The 21483-nt window shown below is 47.7% G+C and overlaps 1 protein-coding gene across 2 annotated transcripts; it reads right to left on the bottom strand.

Moving 5' to 3' along the window:
* Positions 1-4936: 4936 nt before the first annotated feature.
* Positions 4937-20823, bottom strand: LOC141223145 (uncharacterized). 2 transcript variants are annotated; one of them, XM_073666767.1, is made up of 2 exons: positions 20596-20818; positions 4937-10252 (listed from the first exon to the last, which is right to left on the bottom strand). In XM_073666767.1, the coding sequence occupies exons 1-2, from the start codon at positions 20660-20662 to the stop codon at positions 8964-8966; spliced, it is 1356 nt and encodes a 451-aa protein (XP_073522868.1). In that variant the 5' UTR covers positions 20663-20818; the 3' UTR covers positions 4937-8963. The 2 variants fall into 2 exon arrangements, 1 of the variants encoding a protein (XP_073522868.1); XR_012290807.1 differs by lacking the exon at positions 4937-10252 and adding an exon at positions 17267-18127 and having other exon boundaries at positions 20596-20823.
* Between the last annotated feature and the right edge of the window lie 660 nt (positions 20824-21483).

Below are 21483 nucleotides of genomic sequence, written 5' to 3' on the forward strand. Positions count from 1 at the left end.
TGATTTCCCATTCAGTGAGTACTGGTGACTTCCATTTTTCCTTCCCATATGTATGACCTTACATTTCTCCTCGTTAAACCTCATTTGCCATTTAATGCTCCACCTACCCAGCTTATCCAAATCCCTCTGTAGGTCTGCACTGTCCTCTTTTGTATTAATTGTTTTACATAACTTTGTGTCATCTGCAAATATTGATATTTTACTATTTATTCCGTTGACTATGTCGTTAATAAAGATATTAAATAACATTGGGCCTAGTACAGACCCCTGTGGTACCCCACTAGTGACGCTTACCCAATCTGAGTATATTCCATTTATAACCACCCTCTGCCTTCTATCCCTTAGCCAGTTAGCTACCCACTTGCAGACATTTTCCCCCAGCCCCATCATTCTCATTTTGTATACCAACCTATTATGTGGCACGCTATCGAACGCTTTTGAGAAATCGAGATACACGACATCCACTGGTTCCCCCTGATCTACTCGAGAGCTAACCTCCTCGTAGAAGTCAATCAGGTTTGTTTGGCAGGAGCGATTCCTCATGAATCCATGTTGGTTCGGGGTTAATAGATTATTAGCATCAAGATGCTCCATGATTGCCTCTTTAATGAAGCCTTCAAAAATTTTGCCCACAACGGACGTCAGACTCACCGGCCGATAGTTTCCGGCGTCACTTTTCGCTCCCTTTTTGAATATTGGCACTACATTAGCCTGTCGCCAATCAAGTGGTACAGACCCAGTCTCAACAGAGTCCTTAAATATAAGATATAACGGTCTGTCTATCACATTACTTAGTTCCCTTAGTACCCGTGGGTGTATGCCATCAGGTCCTGGTGATTTGTTTATTTTAATGTTACTGAGGCGTTTCTGTACCCCAGCTTGGGTTAGATTTGTCATACTTAGTGGAGGATTAAGCTTGTCACTTCTCATTTCGCCTGTTAGTTCTTTTTCCTTTGTGAAAGTTGACGAAAAAAAATTATTTAATAGATTAGCTTTATCCTCATCTTTCTCTATGATTTTCCCTTCCTCACTTTTTATCGGTCCAATATTATCCGATTTAATCCTTTTACTATTTATATACGTAAAGAACAGTTTGGGATTTGATCTACTTTCCCTAGCAATACGTCTCTCTGTTTCCTCCTTCGCTATTTTTATTTGTTTTTTACAGGTTCTCGTTTTTTCCTTGTAACACATTAGTGCCTCCTTACTGTTTTCCTGTTTTAATCTCTTGAATGCCTCTTTTTTGCTATTTAACGCCCCTTTTACGTTCTTGTTCAACCATATTGGTTTCCTCTTATTTCTGGCCCTTTTATTCCCATACGGTATATACCTCTCGCACTGAGTATTCAGAATTCTTTTGAAGGTTTCCCATTTACTATTCGTATTTCCTTGATTAAGAACTTTGTCCCAGTCTATAAGTTGAAGGTTTTCTTTCAGCTGATCAAACTTCGCCCTCCTAAAGTTTAATGTTTTAGTTGTTCCCTTATTGATAACCCTACTGAAGGGCATTTTGAAGTCGATAATATTATGGTCGCTATTACCTAGGTGCCCCACTATCTGTACCTCAGTTATTCTATCAGGCCTATTAGTCAATATTAAGTCCAACACGGCCTTCCCTCTCGTTGGTTCCTGCACTAGTTGGGAGAGATAATTATCCTTGATATTTGTCAAGAACCTTTTTCCTTTCTGCAATCTACAGGTTTCTGTTTCCCAGTCAATATCCGGGTAGTTGAAATCCCCCATTACAATCACCTCATTATGTTTTGCTACTTTGTCTATTTGTCCTAATAGCAGTTTCTCATTCTCCTCTGTTATATTGGGTGGCTTATAGCAGACCCCCAGTAATATTTTATTATTATTTTTTGCCCCCTCTATCTCTACCCACATGGACTCGACCCCCTCTTCTCCCTCTCCTATATCTTCCCTTAGTCTGGGCTTTAGAGGTGACTTTACATATAAGCAGACTCCTCTGCCCTTCCCCTGTTTCCGGTCCCTTCTAAATAAACTATAATCTGTTAAATTTACCGCCCAGTCGTAGCTATCGTCTAGCCAAGTCTCTGTTATACCTACGATGTCATACCTCTCCTCCGATATAAGCGCCCGCAGCTCATCCGCCTTATTGGTCAGGCTTCTTGCGTTGTTCAGCATGCAAGATAAAACTTTGGGGTTATTTAGCATCCTATTCTTCTCTAACGATCTAACTGTACTATCCCCACCCCCCTCTCCACCCTCATTATATTCACTTCTCCCCTTCCCCCTTGCTTGCCTCACATCCCACCTATTTCCTTGGTTTCCCCCCCCCCCGTCTCTAGTTTAAAGACTCCTCCAACCTATTAGCCATCTTCTTCCCCAGCACCGCTGCACCCTCCCCATTGAGGTGCAGCCCGTCCCTACGGTAGAGCCTGTAGCCGACAGCGAAGTCGGCCCAGTTCTCCATGAACCCAAACCCTTCTGCCTTGCACCAACTCTTTAGCCACTTATTCACCTCCCTAACCTCCCGTTGGCGCTCCTGTGTGACTCGCGGGATTGGTAGTATTTCTGAGAAAACTACCTTGGAGGTCCTTGCCCTAAGCTTCCTACCTAGATCCCTGAAATCATTTTTAAGGACCCTCCATCTACCACTCACTTTGTCATTGGTGCCAATGTGGACCATGACCGCTGGGTCTTCGCCAGCCCCACCCAGTAACCTGTCAACCCGATCCGCGATGTGCCAGACTCGAGCGCCAGGGAGGCAGCACACCGTTCGGCGATCCCGGTCTTTGTGACAGATTGCCCTGTCTGTCCCCCTAATAATAGAGTCACCCACTACCAGGACCTGTCTAGCCTGCCCTACACTTCCCCCCTCCCCCTCATTACTGGAGCATACACTCCCCCGGCGGTCAGAGGATCTGTCGTGCTCCAATAATGCCGGTTCTGAACCAGCCTTCCTATACTTCTTCCCTCTATCCCTTCTAACTGTTACCCAGCTCCCTGCCTGTTCAGCCTGCGCTTCCCCACTAAGCTCCACCCCCAGTGTTGACCCATTGAGTGTCTGCTCGGTGAGCAGCAAACTCCGTTCCATGTTGTCGATGCTCCTCAGTACCGCTATCTGAGCACTTAGATCCAGGATTTGGGCTTCCAAGTGCACGATATGCTCACATCTCTCGCAGCAGTATGGATCCCTGAGCGGTAGCTCAGGGAATGCATACATTGCGCAAGATGTACACTGCACGGCTCCGGCCAACATGGACGTCATTCTAAATATGGGGATACAGTCAGTATATATGTACAAGTACAAAACACAATTATTTATATATAGGTGTTTGGACGGGGATCAATTAGGGATGTGCAAGTGTATCGATTAGATATCGGCGCGGGATCAGTTAAGTATGGACGGGGGATCAATTAAGTATCAATTAAGTATGGACGGGGGATCAGCTGAGTGGGTCAGGTGGATTAATTAAGTATGGATGGTGTGTCAATTAACTATGGACTGGGATCAATAAGTATGGACTGGGGAAATAATTAATTGTGGACTAGGGAATCAATCAATTAATTATGGACAGGGGGTTTAATTAAATAGGATGGGGGGTAAAGCAAATAAATAGGTATGGACGGTGGGTCAATTAACTAAGGACTGGGGATCAATAAGTATCAATAATATCAATAAATATGGACTGGGGAAACAATTAATTGTGGTCTGGGGAATCAATCAATTAATTATGGACAGGGGTTAATTAAATATGGTGGGGGATAAGGCAAATAGATAGGGACTGGGGATGAGTAAAAGTGGACAAGGGGAATCTATTAAATAGGATGAGGGGTGCCATGCATACCAGGATGAGGGGTGCCATGCATACCAGGATGAGGGGTGTCATGCATACCAAGAAGAGGGATGAGGGGTGCCATGCATACCAAGATGAGGGGAACCATGCATACCAGGATGAGGGGTGCCATGCCTACCAGGATGAGGGGTGCCTAGCATATCAGGATGGGGATCAAGGGGTGCCATGCATACCAGGATAGGAGATTGGGGTGCCATGTATACAAAGATGGGGGATTTGGGTGCCATGCAGACCAGGATGGGGATGAGGGGTGCCATGCATATCAGGATGGTGATGAGGGCCACGTATAAGAGGAAGGAGGGGGCCATACAGACCAGGATGGGGAATATTAACAGAATTGGGGGACATTACCCCTATAACAGTGTCAGCAGCAGACCCCCTCCCCCTTAACAGGGCATCATGACCACATTTTTTGCTTACATTTTCTTTCTTCCTCTAAAACCTAGGTGCATCTTATAGTCTGAAAAATACGGTATTTCTTTGTTTTAGACAACATTGTTGCGCTGATTTAATATTGATGAATCCCTACTTGATGTAATTTCAATGATGATACTCGACACAGTCCAAGTGGAAGTTATTTTCATAAGATAATTTACGTATAATATAATAATAATAATAATATAATGAGATAATCATGTTTCAACTTCATATTAGTAAATTGAATAGAAATAAATCTAATAGAGGATTAATTTAAAAATAACTAATAGAATAGATTTGATACACTATAATATTCTAAGGAATAAACCTTCTGTATAGCATATGATTCCTCAATATAGCTTTGGTTAATTATATTTAATGCAACAATGTCTACGTAGCCGTGAATAATATAATAATTCAAAAAATACATAAAATAAAAAATAAATTATGTTATACGGGATTCATGCATGAAGAATTATATCGGGTAGGCGGTTTTTTGTTTTACATCTGATGTCACTTCTGAGGTGTAATCCTTTATAAACTAGTGATTGTATGATGACTGTATTGCTGAAAAAAGCCTGGGACGGGCTGAAATGTCCACTGGAATTGGCAATGAAATAAAAGATGTGACAAAGTCACTGGTAAAGTGCTGGAGGGGAGATATGTTTTCCTGAGGCCATTAGCTTTAGTGAAATAAAGCCGTTAAGTTTCCTTCAGCATATCATTTGCTGAGAAGGGTTAAGTCACCACTTGTAAAATGTATGTCTTTATAAGAACAACCATAGAGCGGGCGGGAGGTTGTTCTCCATATCTCCACCTGAAGGTGCGGTCTGGGGTCTAAATACAAGGTCTGCTGAGGCATTACTTGTTCAGTAAGTCTGGGGAGGCAAACTCCAGACATGTTAGTGTTGAGCTGACCTGAACCTTGTGGAGTTGCTAGACTCTGAGCAGGTGGACCCCTGCTAACACAAGGACTGTGTTTTGCGTGACCAATTTATTTTTTTGTTTTCCCGTTTTGCCCAAAGGGCTGTTTTATTTTCATTGACTCAATGTTGGTTTATGCCACATTCTAATAAACCAACCAGAGATATAAAGAAAGCGTACCTGTGTCTACCTCCGTGTGCAGCTGAGTGAGCGATCTAGTGAGCAATTATTCACTGAATACGTGAGTGCCGGGAATTACTTCCTTTCTGCATATTCTACTCCACGTGCACCACGCTAACGGAGTGCCGATCCACCATCCCTGTATGCAGGGTTCTAGTGATCTGCCTACCATCAGGAAATAGTCTAAGTATGGAATTATTAGGGTGTTCTGTTCACAAAGATTCGCTGTCATCTCCACTATGATCTTTGTAAATACTCTCGGAGCCATGGACAGACCAAAAGGCCGGGGCCCTGAACTGAAAATGTCTGATTCTCTAGTTTATGGATAGGGCCACTCTCGGGAATTTTTCAGCTTCTGCATGGATTGAAACATGGTAGTATGCATCTTTTCTCATTAAGACATACCACAGAAGAGTCCGCATAATCACGCAGCTAATACACCACCACAACGGGGAGACTCATGGATGATTAACGAGAGGGCATCGCAAAAACAACTGAGAAAAATGACCAAGGAAAAAATAGCGACATAAAGCCCATAAACATTACTTAGATGTAAAAAATATATAAATCTTTATTGAATATACACTGTGTTCAGAATTATTAGGCAAATGAGTATTTTGATCACATGATACTTTTTATACATGTTGTCCTACTCCAAGCTGCATATTATTGAGAGCCAACTACCAATTAAGTAAATCTGGTGATGTGCATCTCTGTAATGAGGAGGGGTGTTGACTAATGACATCAACACCCTATATAAGGTGTGCTTAATTATTAGGCAACGTCCTTTCCTTTGGCAAAATGAGTCAGAAGAGAGTTTTGACGGGCTCTGAAATGTCCAAAATTGTGAGCTGTCTTGCAGAGGGATGCAGCAGTCTTGAAATTTCCAAACTTTTGAAGCGTGATCACCACGTGTACATCTACCCCAACGCGTGTTTCGGCGAACCTTCGTCAGGGGGTATGTGTCAGTGTCAATGTGATCCCTTTTAAATGTGCCCACGCCAATCACCACGTGTGTAAAAAACCGGATGTCTATAGTCTGATCGATAGGTTTGAGGACCTTTGATGATGCATACCGTGTCATGATAGGCGGGGCGCCGTCGGCATCACGTGGCACCCGTGTCACAGTCAGCTGACCGCGGCGCAGGTCCTCACGATGTAGCAACCTAGAAACAGAAGTTTTACAGCCGATTGTTTTGACTTCATCTTGAAGGGTTGATATACCAGAAATCTGTTCAGACCTCTCAAATTTACTATATCTCTGAAAGTGCCATCCAGCTTCTTTATCAAGAAAAGGGGGGAATATAATCCCTTTCCTTATTCTTCTATGGGTACCTCCAAGAGGACCAAAAACTCTGCCTCCAGGACTAACTATTGCTTGGAAGATCTTCGGAGAGGTGTCACCATGAAGGTTTGCAGGGGTGGAAGGATAGTCTGGAATTCCAATTTTAGGTCTGCTTCCACTATCCCTAGAATCCAGACATGGGATGAATTTTATTTGTACGCATGGAGGAAGAGGGAAAGCATTCCTCCTTCCGGGGGAATGACATCACTGGGAAGACTTCCTTCCACCTGAAGGCGGCCCCCCAAACAAGAAACCTTTTTTTTAGTCTTCTGACTTCCTATTTTCCCTGATCCTAGGAGGTCTTTTCCGGCCGTATCTTCTATTCCAAAAGGTACTCCTGTATTCTGGGATAGACAAACTGGGGAATCCTTTCTTTTTATCTCCAGCTTTGTCCAAGATGTCATCCAGAACTTGACCAAAAAGAAAGCCCCCATCACATGGGATTGAACACAGTTTGGTCTTTGACTGGACATCCCCAGGCCAACTTTTTACCCATAGCGCCCTATGAGTGGCAATAAAGAGGCCCGCTAACCTGGCTGCCAGCCTCACTGAGTCTGTTGAGGCATCTGCAATAAAAGCTGATGCTCCCTGCATCAGCCACGATCTTTTCCCTTGGGACATTATCCTTCGGTTGACCTTCTAGTTGTTGCAACCAGATAATCATAGATCTGGCTGTACAGGTCGTAGAGACCGCTGGCTTCAGGGCACCCACCGAGGACTCCCAGGTGTGTCTTAAGTAACCATCGGCCTTTCTATCCAGATGGTCTTTCAGAATATCCACATCCTCAAAAGGCAAGGTAGATTTTTTGGATGAATTGGCCACTGCTACGTCTATCTTTGGGATCTTATTCCATGAGTCTTGTTTTGGTATCTTCTCTTAGAAGATGATGGTAGTGAACCCTTTCTCTTCGTTTTTTCTCTTAATGAGAGCCTGAATCTTTTCATTAATTAGAAATATGCGTCTCTTTTTTTTTTCTCTAATCTACAAAACATGAACTCTTGTATGGATTTGGGGGCCGTAGCATCCGAGATGCCCATGGTAGCTCTCACAGCCTTAATCAACCTATCTGCGACTTTTATAGGATAGCATGGCCTACCCCCTGTATCGCCATTAAAGAATGAAAAGGAACAAGAATCCAATCCACATTCACCTTCCGACTTTATAGATTCATCTAAATCAGGTGATAGTTTTTTGGACCCTTTCCTTCCCTTTCTATTCCTTTTTTTATGAATAAGGGTCTCAAGGGAATTCTTAACTTGTGCCCTGATCACGGATCTCAAATCCATGAAGTTAGTGGATTCTTCACATGCGGTTTTCTGTATACAATCTGCACAGAGTCTTTTCTGCCACAAGTCAGGTAACTTATCCCTACAAAGGGTTCACTCCTTATTCTTTTGTGCCACATTTCTTAAGTCGTTCCTAGTAATTAGAGACAAGAAAAAGGGACTTAATTACCATGGTGAAATTTCACAAAGATCAGTCAGCATTCTGGAATTTAATAATGTACCAGATTCAGAGGCTGGATCAAATCACACCATTATTCGTGGTTGGTGGTACTGTCACTTCTGCAACTCATGAGACTGCCATTGCTGCGTGAACTCTGATCCTGGCACTGCCGTTCCTCCATATCACATGGGGAAGGAGAGCCAGAGAAAAGCCACTCTTTTGGCAGTCAGGCTTGATTTTAAAAGAGGGACCAGCCACAGCAACTCCCCCACCCCCTTGTACATGCCTTCCCCAGACCCCCTGGAAGTGAAATCCAACACTTCAGGTCAGAAGTCTCCGGCATGCTCTTCATCAGGGCACACCAATACCAGGGCCTCCTGCACATGCGCAAGCCTGGGACATTGTTGGGGCCAGCAGGCATCCAAAAGAACTTCAGCGCTCGCATCTACATGAGCCCTCAAGTGACCAGCGGTGGCGCTTCCAGGACCCGACACCGGCACTATAGACAAGGAGCCTTTCTTCCAGGCAAGGCCTGGGTAAGTTTCTCCTTTAACTTTCCTCTCCTGATTCTTCAGCTTCAGGTTCCCTCATGGACAGGAAACCAAAATGATGCGGGGTAGAGGTGCAGCCCTCTTATTCAGTACGCTTCCTGTCCTTATTGGGTGAATTCCCTCTCTCGTGTGGCGCTGGTCATGGGGGAAAGGAAAATTTTAGAAATTGTTCTGGTATTCAGTGAGATATTAATGACAATCTTACTTATCAAAGGAAGTGTACTCATTATTCTGAGCAATTTTTTAAAAAATTTTAAAACACACAGTGTACATGATTACAGTTTCTTTCCTGTATGACTTCCCTCATGTCTAACAAGATACGATTTATTTACAAAAGATTTCCCACATAGTGAACATGAATACGGCTTCTCCCCAGTGTGACTTCTCTCGTGCATCACAAGACTCCGTTTATCTGTGAAGGACTTCCCACATTCCAAACATGAAAATGGCTTTTCTCCTGTGTGAATTCTCTCATGTCTAACACATTTTGATTTCTCTGTAAAGCATTTCCCACATTCTGAACAGGAATATGGCTTCTCTCCTGTGTGAGTTTTCTGATGTCTAATAAGAGTCCCTTTATCTGTAAAGCATTTCCCACATTCTGAACATGAATATGGAGTCTCTCCTGTGTGAATTCTCTGATGTATAATAAGACTCCCTTTTTCCGTGAAGAACTTCCCACATTCCAAACATGAAAATGGCTTTTCTCCTGTGTGAATTCTCTCATGTCTAACACATTTTGATTTCTCTGTAAAGCATTTCCCACATTCTGAACAGGAATATGGCTTCTCTCCTGTGTGAGTTTTCTGATGTCTAATAAGAGTCTTTTTATCAATAAAGCATTTCCCACATACTGAACATAAAAATGTCTTTTCTCCTGTGTGAATTCTCTCATGTATAACACAATTTGATTTATATGTAAAGCATTTCCCACATTCTGAACAGGAATATGGCTTCTCTCCTGTGTGAGTTTTCTGATGTCTAATAAGAGTCCTTTTATCTGTAAAGCATTTCCCACATACTGAACATGAAAATGTTTTTTCTCCTGTGTGAATTCTCTGATGTGTAATAAATCTTGATTTATATGTAAAGCATTTCCCACATTCTGAACATGAATACGGCTTCTCTCCTGTGTGAATTCTCTGATGTGTAATAAGATTCCCTTTATCTGTAAAGCATTTCCCACATTCTGTACATGAATATGGCTTCTCTCCTGTGTGACTTCTCTGATGTGTAATAAGATTATATTTCTTTGTAAAGCATTTCCCACATTCTGAACAGGAGTATGGCTTTTCTCCTTTGTGTTTTCTTTGTGTCTGAGCTGAGCTTTTAGTAAGTTGCTTGTCACACTGAAGTCTTGTATCCACTGTGTCACCTGGAATTGTGGTAACAATGTGAGATTGCTCAGGAGATGATTCCTCATGATCAGGAGGATTATAAGAAGGTGAAGTGCTGTAAAGTCCAGGAGGTGCAGGAAGGGTGATGAGGTTTTCTCCATTAGAGTGCTTCCTGATATCTTCTTTTTTACAATTTAGTGATAAACCTTTATTCCCACAAGGATTTCCTATCAGGATGAAAGATAGAAAAAAAATCACATCTAATCTACAACACAAAAGAGATTTCTGAATGTATTTTCTGGATCTCACAATGAAGACCCTCGTCAGTGAAAGTACCGGTAATAAGGAAGACAACTACATGCCATAACATTAACACAATGACGGGTAAAGTGAATAACACTTATAAACTGGTGACATTGGCACAAGTCAGGGGTGGCAGAGACTAGACAGCAAATAGACAGTTCTTAAAGGGAACCTGTCATCAGGATTTACCCCCTTAATGTACCACCAGTGCCATTTCACTCTCTCAAGCTTCCTATCATGCCCTCAGTGTAGAAAAGTGTCCACACAATTAACAATGGAGTTTTAATCTTTTATTACTGCATGCAAATGAGATTGTCTAATCACGAAGGTGGGCTTCATAAAGGTGGCCACCGTAATCATGTCCACAGTATGCCTAAGGACTAGTGTTGAGCGAGTATGTTCTATTAACCCTTTTGGCGAATATGCTCGGGCCGAGCTCCGAGTATTTATAGCTGCTCGGTGATATGGTTGAATCGCTTGATTTGCGACTGTTTGACAGCTTTATTACATGTGAGGAATGTCTATTTCTTACACATTCCTCCCATGTAATAAAACTGTCAAACAGTTGCAAATCATACACACGGGAGCGATCTAACCTTATCACCGAGCTGCTGTAAATACTTGGAGCTCGGTCCGACCATACTCGGACAGAACATACTCGCTGAACCCTACTAAGGACATGATACGAACCCTTAGAAGAATGAAATAGCACCAAAATCATATTACAGGGTTAAATCCTAATTACCGGACCCAGGGGAGTCCTTCTCCCAATGTCTGAGAAGAAAAATCTACAGTGGCAGAAAGTGCAACGATTCCAGTATGTGAGCAACCTGTAGTGCAAATGGGCCTCCATGTCCCCTCTGGAGCCTCCTTATTCCATTAACCACCCTACACCACGGATCCTTCTTATCCCCTGGAGCCTCCCTACACCACGGATCCTTCTTATCCCCTGGAGCCTCCCTACACCACGGATCCTCCTTACCCCCTGGAGCCTCCCTACACCATGGATCCTCATCATCCCCTGGAGCCTGCCTACACCACGGATCCTCCTTATCCCCTGGAGCCTCCCTACACCACGGATCCTCATCATCCCCTGGAGCCTCCCTACACCACGGAGCCTGCTTATCCCCTGGAGCCTCCCTACACCACGGATCCTCATCATCCCCTGGAGCCTCCCTACACCACGGATCCTCCTTATCCCCTGGAACCTCCCTACACCACGGATCCTCCTTATCCGCTGGAGCCTCCCTACACCATGGATCCTCATCATCCCCTGGAGCCTCCCTACACCACGGATCCTCATCATCCCCTGGAGCCTCCCTACACCAAGGATCCTCATCATCCCCTGGAGCCTCCCTACACTACGGATCCTCCTTATCTCCTGGAGCCTCCCTACACCACAGAGCCTGCTTATCCCCTGGAGCCTCCCTACACCACAGAGCCTGCTTATCCCCTGGAGCCTCCCTACACCACAGAGCCTGCTTATCCCCTGGAGCCTCCCTACACCACAGATCCTCCTTATCCCCTGGAGCCTCCCTACACCACGGACCCTCCTTATCCCCTGGAGCCTCCCTACACCACGGATCCTCCTTATCCCCTAGAGCCTCCCTACACCACGGATCCTCCTTATCCCCTGGAGTCTCCCTACACCACGGATCCTCATCATCCCCTGGAGCCTCCCTACACCACGGATCCTCATCATCCCCTGGAGCCTCCCTACACCATGGATCCTCCTTACCCCCTGGAGCCTCCTTACACCACAGAGCCTGCTTATCCCCTAGAGCCTCCCTACACCACAGATCCTCTTTATCCCCTGGAGCGTCCCTACACCACGGAGCCTCTTTATCCCCTGGAGCCTCCCTACACCACGGATCCTCCTTATCCGCTGGAGCCTCCCTACACCACGGATCCTCATCATCCCCTGGAGCATCCCTACACCATGGATCCTCATCATCCCCTGGAGCCTCCCTACACCACGGATCCTCATCATCCCCTGGAGCCTCCCTACACCATGGATCCTCATCATCCCCTGAAGCCTCCCTACACCATGGATCCTCCTTACCCCCTGGAGCCTCCCTACACCACAGAGCCTGCTTATTCCCTGGAGCCTCACTACACCACGGACCCTGCTTATCCCCTGGAGCCTCCCTACACCATGGATCCTCCTTATCCTCTGGAGCCTCCCTACACCACGGAGTCTGCTTATCCCCTGGAGCCTCCCTACACCACAGAGCCTGCTTATCCCCTGGAGCCTCCCTACACCACAGAGCCTGCTTATCCCCTGGAGCCTCCCTACACCACGGATCCTCCTTATCCCCTGGAGCTTCCCTACACCACGGATCCTCCTTATCCTCTGGAGCCTCCCTACACCACGGAGTCTGCTTATCCCCTGGAGCCTCCCTACACCACAGAGCCTGCTTATCCCCCGGAGCCTCCCTACACCACAGAGCCTGCTTATCCCCTGGAGCCTCCCTACACTACAGAGCCTCCTTATCCCCTGGAGCCTCCCTACACCACAGAGCCTCCTTATCCCATGGAGCCTCCCTACACCACGGATCCTCCTTATCCCCTGGAGCCTCCCTACACCACAGAGCCTCCTTATCCCATGGAGCCTCCCTACACCATGGATCCTCCTTACCCCCTGGAGCCTCCCTACACCACAGAGCCTGTTTATCCCCTGGAGCCTCCCTACACTACGGATCCTCCTTATCCCCTGGAGCCTCCCTACCCCACGGATCCTCCTTACCCCCTGGAGCCTCCCTACACCACAGAGCCTGTTTATCCCCTGGAGCCTCCCTACACAACGGATCCTCCTTATCCCCTGGAGCCTCCCTACCCCACGGATCCTCCTTATCCCCTGGAGCCTCCCTACACCACAGATCCTCCTTATCCCCTGGAGCCTCCCTACACCACGGACCCTCCTTGTCCCCTGGAGCCTCCCTACACCACGGATCCTCCTTATCCCCTGGAGCCTCCCTACACCACGGATCCTCCTTATCCCCTGGAGTCTCCCTACACCACGGATCCTCATCATCCCCTGGAGCCTCCCTACACCACGGATCCTCATCATCCCCTGGAGCCTCCCTACACCATGGATCCTCCTTACCCCCTGGAGCCTCCTTACACCACAGAGCCTGCTTATCCCCTGGAGCCTCCCTACACCACAGATCCTCCTTATCCCCTGGAGCGTCCCTACACCACGGAGCCTCCTTATCCCCTGGAGCCTCCCTACACCACGGATCCTCCTTATCCGCTGGAGCCTCCCTACACCACGGATCCTCATCATCCCCTGGAGCATCCCTACACCATGGATCCTCATCATCCCCTGGAACCTCCCTACACCACGGATCCTCATCATCCCCTGGAGCCTCCCTACACCATGGATCCTCATCATCCCCTGAAGCCTCCCTACACCATGGATCCTCCTTACCCCCTGGAGCCTCCCTACACCACAGAGCCTGCTTATTCCCTGGAGCCTCACTACACCACGGACCCTGCTTATCCCCTGGAGCCTCCCTACACCATGGATCCTCCTCATCCTCTGGAGCCTCCCTACACCACGGAGTCTGCTTATCCCCTGGAGCCTCCCTACACCACAGAGCCTGCTTATCCCCTGGAGCCTCCCTACACCACAGAGCCTGCTTATCCCCTGGAGCCTCCCTACACCACGGATCCTCCTTATCCCCTGGAGCTTCCCTACACCACGGATCCTCCTTATCCTCTGGAGCCTCCCTACACCACGGAGTCTGATTATCCCCTGGAGCCTCCCTACACCACAGAGCCTGCTTATCCCCCGGAGCCTCCCTACACCATAGAGCCTGCTTATTCCCTGGAGCCTCCCTACACCACAGAGCCTGCTTATCCCCTGGAGCCTCCCTACACTACAGAGCCTCCTTATCCCCTGGAGCCTCCCTACACCACAGAGCCTCCTTATCCCATGGAGCCTCCCTACACCACGGATCCTCCTTATCCCCTGGAGCCTCCCTACACCACAGAGCCTCCTTATCCCATGGAGCCTCCCTACACCATGGATCCTCCTTACCCCCTGGAGCCTCCCTACACCACAGAGCCTGTTTATCCCCTGGAGCCTCCCTACACTACGGATCCTCCTTATCCCCTGGAGCCTCCCTACCCCACGGATCCTCCTTACCCCCTGGAGCCTCCCTAAACCACAGAGCCTGTTTATCCCCTGGAGCCTCCCTACACCACGGATCCTCCTTATCCCCTGGAGCCTCCCTACCCCACGGATCCTCCTTATCCCCTGGAGCCTCCCTACACCACAGAGCCTATTTATCCCCTGGAGCCTCCCTACACCACGGATCATCCTTATCCCCTGGAGCCTCCCTACACCACAGATCCTCCTTATCCCCTGGAGCCTCCCTACACCACAGAGCCTGTTTATCCCCTGGAGCCTCCCTACACCATGGATCCTCCTTATCCCCTGGAGCCTCTCTACACCACGGATCCTCCTTATCCCCTGGAGCCTCCCTACACCACGGATCCTCCTTATCCCCTGGAGCCTCCCTACACCACAGAGCCTGCTTATCCCCCGGAGCCTCCCTACACCACAGAGCCTGTTTATCCCCTGGAGCCTCCCCACACCATGGATCCTCCTTATCCCCTGGAGCCTCTCTACACCACGGATCCTCCTTATCCCCTGGAGCCTCCCTACACCACGGATCCTCATCATCCCCTGGAGCCTCCCTACACCACGGATCCTCATCATCCCCTGGAGCCTCCCTACACCAAGGATCCTCATCATCCCCTGGAGCCTCCCTACACTACGGATCCTCCTTATCCCCTGGAGCCTCCCTACACCATGGATCCTCCTTATCCCCTGGAGCCTCCCTAGACCACGAATCATCCTTATCCCCTGGAGCCTCCCTACACCACGAATCATCCTTATCCCCTGGAGCCTCCCTACACCACGGATCCTCCTTATCCCCTGGAGCCTCCCTACACCACGGATCCTCCTTATCCCCTGGAGCCTCCCTACACCACGGATCCTCATCATCCCCTGCAGCCTCCCTACACCAAGGATCCTCATCATCCCCTGGAGCCTCCCTACACCACGGATCCTCCTTATCCCCTGGAGCCTCCCTACACCATGGATCCTCCTTATCCCCTGGAGCCTCCCTAGACCACGAATCATCCTTATCCCCTGGAGCCTCCCTACACCACGAATCATGCTTATCCCCTGGAGCCTCCCTACACCACGGATCCTCCTTATCCCCTGGAGCCTCCCTACACCACGGATCCTCCTTATCCCCTGGAGCCTCCCTACACCACGGATCCTCCTTATCCCCTGGAGCCTCCCTACGCCACGGATCCTCATCATTCCCTGGAGCCTCCCTACACCACGGATCCTCCTTATCCCCTGGAGCCTCCCTACACCACAGAGCCTGCTTATCCCCTGGAGCCTTCCTACACCACAGAGCCTGCTTATCCCCTGGAGCCTCCCTACACCATGGATCCTCCTTATCCCCTGGAGCCTCCCTACACCACGGATCCTCATCATCCCCTGGAGCCTCCCTACACCACGGATCCTCATCATCCCCTGGAGCCTGCCTACACCAAGGATCCTCATCATCCCCTGGAGCCTGCCTACACCAAGGATCCTCATCATCCCCTGGAGCCTCCCTACACTGCGGATCCTCCTTATCCCCTGGAGCCTCCCTACACCATGCATCCTCCTTATCCCCTGGAGCCTCCCTAGACCACGAATCATCCTTATCCCCTGGAGCCTCCCTACACCACGAATCATCCTTATCCCCTGGAGCCTCCCTACACCACGGATCCTCCTTATCCCCTGGAGCCTCCCTACACCACGGATCCTCCTTATCCCCTGGAGCCTCCGTACACCACGGATCCTCCTTATCCCCTGGAGCCTCCCTACGCCACGGATCCTTATCATCCCCTGGAGCCTCCCTACACCATGGATCCTCCTTATCCCCTGCAGCCTCCCTACACCACAGAGCCTGCTTATGCCCTGGAGCCTCCCTACACCATGGATCCTCCTTATCCCCTGGAGCCTCCCTACACCACAGAGCCTCCTTATCCCCTGGAGCCTCCCTACACCACAGAGCCTCCATATCCCCTGGAGCCTCCCTACATTACTTGGTCTATATGCAGCTGAACCTACTGCACATGTGATACATCCGCCCCTGCCCAAAACACTAAATATATGTCCTTAAAAATTATGTTTAAAGGGAAACTGTCCGTTCCCTGTGCCCCCAGAACCCGCAGCAGCTGTGTCTGCAGATATAAACTCTCCGTCTAACATCTCTATTACATTAAACACACAAACAGATCTTTAGAAAAAGTATTGTATTTCTAAAGTTTATGATATGTAAATGAGGCCTTTGACTTGTCGATGAGGCGCTCGTGACCCCAGAGTAGTCGTCCCACTTAGCATGTCATCACGGCTTTGGGGGCTTGAGAACATGACAAACCTACCGCATGCGCGCGGCTTCTCCTCCTCACTGCATTGAGCCTCTGACGCCGGGTGTACGCGTCCCATTACTGAGATAGGAGAGGACGGTCACTACTGGTCAGAGTCCATGTAGATGGGAGGAGCTCGGCCTCTAGCCCCGCCCTCCTCTCCCCTCCCCCTACACAGAATCTTATCAGGAGCGGCCGTCACCTCCGATCTCAGTGATGGAACAATGTTTCCTAACTGAATAGAGATTTTACCCCGGAACCGAGAATCCTGAGACGGAAGAAGAAATACGCAGATTTCTGTGGAGACTCCGGGGACAAAGTTTCCCATTTCCATCTCGTCTATTCTTACAATTCATGAAGTTTATTCCTCTTATTCTTGTGTAATAAAGACTGATCAGGACGTTGTGTCTATTATATGGGAACAATGAGGAATACTGTCACCATGTAACAATACATCGCTTATGGTTTATGGCCGCCAGGATTTGGCAACACAAAAATGTCTGAAAAGAAACAAAGTATTTATTGTAGAAAAGTCCTAAAAGAAAATGAAATAAATATATTGTTATTGGCTTGGATCAGTTGTATTACCGCAGTTACAGCGACCCTCCACCCCGGGACTGAACACTACACATTTCCCTGTACAGTCCCCTATGGGGTCCTCTGCCCTCCGCTGCCCCCTCAGCTCAGATCGGTGGTCTCTTCCCCCGGCTTCCAGGACGGCCAGTGCAGTGGTATGGGGAGTGCAGTAGTACGTCTACCCCACCCTCCCCTGCCTTCCTGTGTTGTGACCTATGGGGCAGCGCCACATCCTATTAATCTCCCAGCAGTCTGCGGGGCGTCACCAGTTACAGATGTATTCTGCACCTGCTTTCATTGCTCCTGTTTGTTTTTGGTAACCTTGTCTGGCTTCCATAATACCCCGGGATGACTTAGGCCTCCATCTACAGGACCATTGTTACTCGTCTTCCTGATTCTGACCTCGTCCCGCTTCTTGATTGTCTAGCACCTGCCATCTTTGGGTCAGATCTGACATGTCGACCTTCTTCTGCCAGCTCGCTCTACCAGCCAGCACTACTATGTGGAGCAGCCCCGGTGTCTGTGCTGTAAGTCCAGATCACTGTACAGTGGTGAAAAGATGGAAGCCGGGAAACCTCTGGGACCGGCTGTATGGAGACTGTGTGTAAGCGCCTTATTATTAGGAACGGCCAGGTTTCCTCCATCGGTTCACCGTTACAGGAGGCAGATGGAGGACACAAGGAAGGGAGTCTATATATGATAACCGTATAGTCGCTTCTCAGTCTCAGGGTGGACGGTCGTTTTATCACTCAACTTGTGCAGCTCATGAAGAGAGAAAAATTCTAAAAAATAACAGCAGAATAAAGATGATAAAGTAACAAGATGAGAAAAACAACTCATCCCCCACAAAAAAGCTCCTCATACAGCGAGGTCAGTAATGAGAAATAAACCATCAAGAATGGAAGAAACAATCCAACAGAGGCCGGACAGACATCTGTCTGAGATGGTGAGTCCTGCATTGAGCAGGGGGCTGGATACGGGGACCCTGGAGGTGATCCCCTCCAACCAGAACATTCTAGGATTGTAAGTTGTTTGTGATATGTTCTGCTACCAGAGCTAAGGAAAGAGAGGAGATCTGTCCCTGCAATAGAACTCAGCTTAATCCCTACGATGTAACAGGGGACCTGATCCTGCGATCAGACCTGCTAAAGTCCTAAGCTAGTCTGTACGGAGACCTATAGATGTGGGGAAGGAATCCCTACAAGTACTAAGGACTGGGAGGAATATGGGACACCTCCTAACAGAAATAGTAGCAGACAGACAAACAAACAAAATATATAGAACATAGAGGTCCGTAGACCAAGCAAACTAACAGAGCAAGACACAGAGCACAGGCTAGCTAGAAAGTAGATATACAATGAAGTCCAGCAAAGCCAGAAGGGCGGAGCAGGATTAAATAGACCAACAAGGTCATGTGACCAGCAAAGGAAAAAACCTAAGAGCAAGGTTCTAACAGTTTGGTCATTTTATCTGTAAATCATTTCCCCCATTATCGGCCTTACAGATACATTATTTTATTGATTTTTTTATTTTTCCTCCTCTCATTTCCGGAGTCATAATGTTATTGGTCACTAAGCTGCGCAGTTCTCCTGCTATTCACCCTATAAATGTAAGGAAATACTGACAACTGGGCGTTACCATTGTTCCCCTACATTGTCCAATCAGCGCTGAGTGTGAGAAGTGTGGGGACACATGTATGGAGAACGGTGACACCCAGTTATCATGTCATTCATAAATGTCGGAGGAACGGCCGGGAATCTGAGCAGCAGTTTCTTTCTTTGGTAACAATTCTTGTCGGAAAAAGAATTTCATCCAATTTATTGGTAAAAAACAAAAACAAAAAAACGTAAAACTTTCGGAACCTGGATGAGGACATCTTCTTACCTTCTTTTGGTAATTTATGTATTTCACTGTTGGAAAGAGAATTATTTATTCACGTTAGAGGCTCAGATGGGGGGACGATTCCTAGACGACATCTTGTTTGTCTGGAGAGACCGAGAGTGAAGATTCTTCTAAAGGGACGTTCCCAAAATCACAATGTGCTCTTATAATAAAGTACACCCTGGTTATTGTGAATATAACCCCTGTATAACATCTGGCCTCTCCTGCACATATCACCCCCTGAGTATGCCCCCCAGGATCTATACACCCAGTAGTTGAAATTGTAACCAATACATACCGAGGAGCCACATGTTATATACTGGGGGGTGGGACAGGGCTGGATGTTATACACCGGGGGGACAACAGGGCCTGAAGGAGAAGCCAGACTGCAGTGATTAATGCGTGTGGCCCAATACTATTCTCCATATAGTGAACCTCTCCATATTACAAGATTCACCATAAATGAGACGCTGACAGGGGATATAATCCGTGCATGGTAAAGGGCGCCCCCTCTGGGTAGTATTTAGTCTCCATGTTTATACGTTGGTTGAACTAGATCTCAAAAACCAACATGATGTCAGATAACGACAACTCTAGATGCGGCCATCGCAGCTGTTTGTAGATATGAGCTCCTAATCCCTTTTATGATGAAGCAATTCCCCACCCGGCACAGAGGACTAAACAACTGTCATGTACTGTCACCTACCTGGTGTCCTCCGCTTGTCTCTGACTAAGACCTGTGTTCTGGTCCTCCGACATCCAAGATGGCCTCCATAGTGGCAGAGGGACGACAGCAGTATGTCTGACCCACACCTCCATAGCATGGCACTTACTGACTTACCATAGGGGTCTTCATGCCACCGGGCGGTCGGCCTGGATGAGGAGGGACCAGAACGCCGGCCTCAGTGTAGGAGGCAGTGGGAGGCAAACAGAGGCGACAGGTAGGACGACTCTACATGTGACATGTGTCGTCACTCGTCAGCACCAGGCAGTGGCTGCTACATCACCGAGATCCATAGGACAGGGAGATTCATAACCTGGAACACAGGCTCAGTCATTTATATGGAAGCAGGGACTTGTGTAAGGAAAATATGGACGTAAAGGATGGAAGGAATATTATAGAAGGTGAAGGAAAACTAATACGTGATTCCTAATCATAAAGAAGAGGTGTGAAGGCGGCCCCGTTATTCATCAGTGCACAGCCGGACTCTACAGGAGCAGCCGCGCCATCACCGGACGCTTCTGCTGTGATGAGGACAGCAGATAAAGCTTCACTGCACCGGAGACTTCATACAATATCACACACCGGTCATCATCATCATCACACGCCGGTCATCATCATGATCACACGCCGGTCATTATTACATACCTGTGGAAACATCTACTGGAATCTCCTCCTTCCCGTCACTCACACACGGCTGATCCCCCCCCGTCATCGCTTCTTCTTCTGTCTCGTCCTTCACTTTATTCCTAGTTGGATCTTCCTCCTGATATATCAGATGTAACAATCAGCACAATACAAGAAACCACGAAAATCTGTGACATCTATGACCTCAATCAGAAATGTCCCCTATATACAGATCCGGTACAGGGCTCAGCACAGTCTACCTGATGACTCACCGTGACATTGTGATTCTCCTCTGGACAGTCCTGGGAATACAGAGGACGTGGATATCTCTCTGGTGGATTTCTCCTCCTGAATCCATCTGTAGGAAACACACAGTGACGGAATAGATTGTGTCATGTGTGGCAAAGTCACTGGTAAAGTGATAGAGGGAAGATATATTTCATGGAGGCTATTAGCTTCTGTGAATTGAAACCATGAAATTTGCTCCAACATGCTATTTGCTTAAAGAGGTTAAACTTCCATGTTAAAAGGGAGTGTTTTTTGTGAATGATCATTGTGAAGGGTGGGAGGTCATTCACCATATCTCCATCTCAGAGTGTGGTCTTTGATTTAAATACAAGTCCTACTGAGGCATTCAGTGTTCAGTGTCTGGAGAAGCTAGCTCCAGAGAGGATCTTGTGTTTGTTTTTCTTGAACCAAGTGGAGTTGCTGAACTCTCAGCAGGTGGATCCCTGCTATCACAAAGACTGTGCTTTTGTGTTACCATTTTGCTTTGTTTCCTGTTTTGGCCAAAGGGCCGTGATTTCTTTTATGGACTCAGTGTTGGTTTATGCTGCATTTTAATAAACCAACGAGAACTTTTTGGCCAAAGGGCCGTGATTTCTTTTATGGACTCAGTGTTGGTTTATG

This window comes from Phyllobates terribilis, unplaced genomic scaffold (assembly GCF_046119375.1).
Source record: "Phyllobates terribilis strain yellow unplaced genomic scaffold, ASM4611937v1 Scaffold_370__1_contigs__length_1879735, whole genome shotgun sequence".
Lineage (NCBI taxonomy): Eukaryota > Metazoa > Chordata > Amphibia > Anura > Dendrobatidae > Phyllobates > Phyllobates terribilis.

Excerpts from the sequence above, each read along its gene's own strand:
- LOC141223145 (XM_073666767.1), bottom strand. The coding sequence starts at position 20,662 with ATGACGGGGGGGGATCAGCCGTGTGTGAGTGACGGGAAGGAGGAGATT. Across the intron at positions 10,253-20,595 it reads TCCAGTAGATGTTTCCACAG|GAAATCCTTGTGGGAATAAA; the intron begins GTATGTAATAAT and ends TCATCCTGATAG.